General features: G+C 46.1%; 1 protein-coding gene across 13 annotated transcripts in view; it reads left to right on the top strand.

Moving 5' to 3' along the window:
• Nucleotides 1-3,625, top strand: part of MFF (mitochondrial fission factor) — an 81,976-nt gene extending 78,351 nt beyond the window's left edge. For all 13 annotated transcript variants that reach the window (XM_019503624.1, XM_019503622.1, XM_019503621.1 and 10 more), the window contains 2 exons: nucleotides 1,677-1,761; nucleotides 3,104-3,625. In XM_019503624.1, the coding sequence (XP_019359169.1) occupies nucleotides 1,677-1,761; nucleotides 3,104-3,235 (217 nt within the window). In that variant the 3' untranslated portion in view covers nucleotides 3,236-3,625. The remainder of the gene's footprint in view (nucleotides 1-1,676; nucleotides 1,762-3,103) is intronic.
• Nucleotides 3,626-3,782: the final 157 nt, after the last annotated feature.

Below are 3,782 nucleotides of genomic sequence, written 5' to 3'. Positions count from 1 at the left end.
CACTGGAGTCAATAAGATTTAAGTACATACCTTGCTGCTTTACTGAATACAGGTTTCCCTCAATTTATGTGATGAATGTGTTCCCAGAGAACGGTGTATAAATTGAATTCACATAAAGTGAACCCACTTTATAATGTAACAAATAAGGATAGGTTCCCATGGCGGGGAGGGAGTGAGGCTGGGACTAGAGAAGGGTTAGGGGAGGGGTGCAATTCCCGAGGCTACACAAGGGAGCAGAGCAGAAGGAAATGTCAGTGGATGTGGGGTGGAGTGGGATGCTACTCTTGCTGTAGCAGGGGCTGAGGTGAGTGGGAACAAGTGAAAGGAACCCCAGGGGGCACAGAATGTGACGCAGCTTGTCCACGCTCACCCCAGCCCCAGGAGTGGCTGGCACCAGCTCCGGAGGGAGCTGTCAGTGGGTGCGGTGGGGGGGTCCCTCTTTCTGCTTTGTACCCCCGGGAGGGTTGCAGGCTGGGGGCTGTGCTGGGTTCTTCTCAAGAGGCCCGTGCCCCAGATCTGCATGTGGGACAACAGCAGGCTGCCGCTGCAGGCTGGAGCTGGTGTTGGCACCGGGCTGTTCCTGGCTTTTAGTGCGGCCTACCCTGAGCACCGGGAAGAGCCCGGAGCTGCCACCAGCCTGAGCCTGCAGTGTCAGCCTGCCGTTGTCCCAGGGGCACGTGCCCCCCCGGGAAGAGCCCAGCACAGCCCTGCAGCCCTTCCGAGGGGCATAGAGCAGCTAGAGGTGCACCCCCCACCCCCATCCCACACTCACTGACTTCTTTCTGCAGCTGGCACTGGCTGCTTCTGGGGCTGCTGCAGCAAGGGCTGGGGTGAGTAAGGACATGCTGCACTGCGCCCTGTGCCACCTGAGGCTCCACGTGTCTGCACTCACCCCAGCCCCTGCAGCAGTGGCCCTGGGAGCAGCTGACACTAGGTGCCTGCACCATGGCATGGCGCAGTCCAGGAGCTGGGGTGAGTGGGGACAGGTGGAGCCCAGGTTGGGGGGACAGGCAGAGAATGGTGTAACTCAGTGGCTGCAGGCAGCTGATGCTGGCTGCTCCCAGGGCTGCTGCAGCAGGGGCTGGGGTGAGTGGGGTCCCAGCCCCATGGCCCTTTCCTCTCCCCCGACAGACTTCCCTGCTTGGGCCCCTATGCTAATTGCATAAGTGAATTTACCTTGCTTATAATGAATTATGGGTCTAAAAATGCTTGTTGCATAAGAGTAAATTTGCATATACAGAACCCGCATAAATTGAGGAAAGCCTGTAAAAGCCTTGAATGCATTGTGTGTATTTATACAAGCTGGGACAGTTGTAAAGCAAACAGTGAATACTGTTTTGGTTGCTCTTCACCCAGCATGTACAGCAGGGGTGGCCAGCCTTGTGGCATGGGAAGCCTCCATAGCACGTGGCAAATCAGGAGGGGACAGGCAGCACAGCAGCAGATAAGGCGGGAAGCAGAAAGCAAAGCAGCAAATTGGGCAGGGAGCATAGGAAAGGGAGAAGAAAGCAGAACAGCAGATCAAGCAGGGAGCTTAGGGCTGGGAGTAGAAGTCAGAAGCATATCAGGCAGATGAAGGGCACTTGAGGAGGGTGCAGAGGTTTGCCTGCCAAATTAGTGGTTGATCCCCACTGACAGAGAACATAATCTAATCTTTTTTCTTTCTTGTCTAATAGATCTGGTCTTTCAAACTTGGACGTGACAACTGAGGGAACGCCAGATGACATGACAGTTGTGGATGCTGCTTCTTTAAGAAGACAGGTATTGAAAGTACATTGGCCCATGAGATAAAGAAAAAGATAAGATGTCTTTCAGCTATCTTGAAGAGTGACTGATCTTTACTGTACCATAGTGCACCAGTGGCTTGGCTTCTTGGAATACTCAAAAAGATGTTGGTAAATAAAAGAGCTCAGAGAATAGTAATAAATGTGGTAAAAGACTGTTGGAGTATTGACTGATTTGAGTAAAAAAAAAAAGAAAAAAAGAAGAGCTAAATATTGCATGACTACTTGCCAGGTAAAGAAAGTGCCATGAATTTCTGCAAGTTTCTGACAAATCTATAAATTACACCAATGTAATAAATCTATAAATTACACTCTAGTTCATCTGATAAAGTGTGGGTATTGTTGTATTTTCTCACCTGGAAAATTTAAGACTTGGAAAGGTACAACTATACCTTAAAGCAGCGGTTCCCAACCTCAGGTCATGACCCAAATGAGGGTTGAGGGGGCAATGCCAGTGGCACCACGCACAGCTCCCATGCCCTCATGCTGCCATTGCCTCCACACTCTGCTCCCAGCAGCAGGTCATGGCAAAAAAAGGTTGGGAACCACTGCCTTAAAGAGACCAAAATTCATGTAAAATTTAGAGGCAGAAAAGTCTTCTTTACTACATTCAACTAACAACATAAAATTGCTTTTCATAATACTTTCTTTCAAGCCTTTTTTTCTTATGATTAAGTGGTTTGAAAAATTGTCTTTGCATCACTTGATGCATTGTATGCCTTAACTATTTAAACTTTCATCTCCCTCTCCCCAGCTTGCTTGTTCATTTCCTTAGCTTTCTTCTCATTAGTGTGATGCAGTAAATAGGGCTTCAGACTGGTAGTAGAGACCTAGCTTCTTTTCCTACCCTTACCATTGACCCGCTCTGCATTCTTCAGTTTACTCTCTTTGCCTCCATTTCTATTTGCCCTACTCACTTGCTAGCTTGAGTGTGAAGTCTTGGGCAGGAGGCCTATCTTTTGAGCATGCGTTTATATAGGACTACATTGGTGTCACCATGATTCAGATTAACTGGTAATTTCAGAGCAGATGCAACTGTTACCTGAGTATTGATTGGGATTGGGGGTCTTTTGAAGATGAAGTAAATGGAAAGCCTCATAAGACTCACTGGCTAAATCCTCTGGTCTTTACTGAGTTGGCAGTGTAACACAATTCCATTACTTCTTACAAATTTGGCCCTTAGCCAGTGAAGGACAGAGAGTCTAAATAGTGACATTGTACAGTTCAGCCTTAGAATGCTGGGTGTATGTATGCTTTCAAAAATGTCCTTTGGAGGTCCTGGCACTTTAAAGACTTCTATTTATTTTATATTTTTTTAGATAATCAAACTCAATCGTCGCCTACAACTTCTGGAAGAAGAAAACAAAGAGCGTGCTAAAAGAGAAATGATCATGTACTCAATTACTGTAGCTTTCTGGCTACTCAATAGCTGGCTGTGGTTTCGGCGCTAGACACTGCTGTCCAAAAGATTTAATAGTTGGAAATATAATCAATTTGCAAAATCCTTTGTTTCTGTCTTTGAATTGTATGCTGTTTTATAATCCATGCACTGAGAACTTCCACCACAGAAAAAGGCTGTACAATTATATTGTTGAGGGGACATTCTGTTGCTCAGCTATCTATTGTTACCTGATTTGTAGGAACATATAGTATCTTCCCTTTGCATGTTGCAATGTAAATATGGATTGACTCATTTTGAAAAGAAGTTTGCTTCTCTGCTCTGTAAGGATGGTGACCAATGAAAATAATTACTGTCTCTTGTGGTTGGAAGATAACAAATATAATGGATTTGGAACAGTATCTTTAAAATGCGTATTAATAAAAGTATTAGGTTTCTATTGTTCTGTTGTTAGATGCTGTTAGCAAACATTATTGCACTGTTTTTTTCCTTTAGCCAAACTAGTTAGTGGCACGCGTGCACACCCCCCTAATTCATGAGTGTGTGTAAAAGGGTGAATGGTGAGAGAATGGCATAGAGGTGGGAGAAGAAGATTTAAC

This window comes from Gavialis gangeticus, unplaced genomic scaffold (genome assembly GCF_001723915.1).
Source record: "Gavialis gangeticus isolate Ggan-Ray unplaced genomic scaffold, GavGan_comp1, whole genome shotgun sequence".
NCBI classification, from domain to species: Eukaryota; Metazoa; Chordata; order Crocodylia; family Gavialidae; genus Gavialis; species Gavialis gangeticus.
Note: the sequence above shows the minus strand (reverse complement) of the source record. Positions and strands in the feature narration are given on the sequence as shown.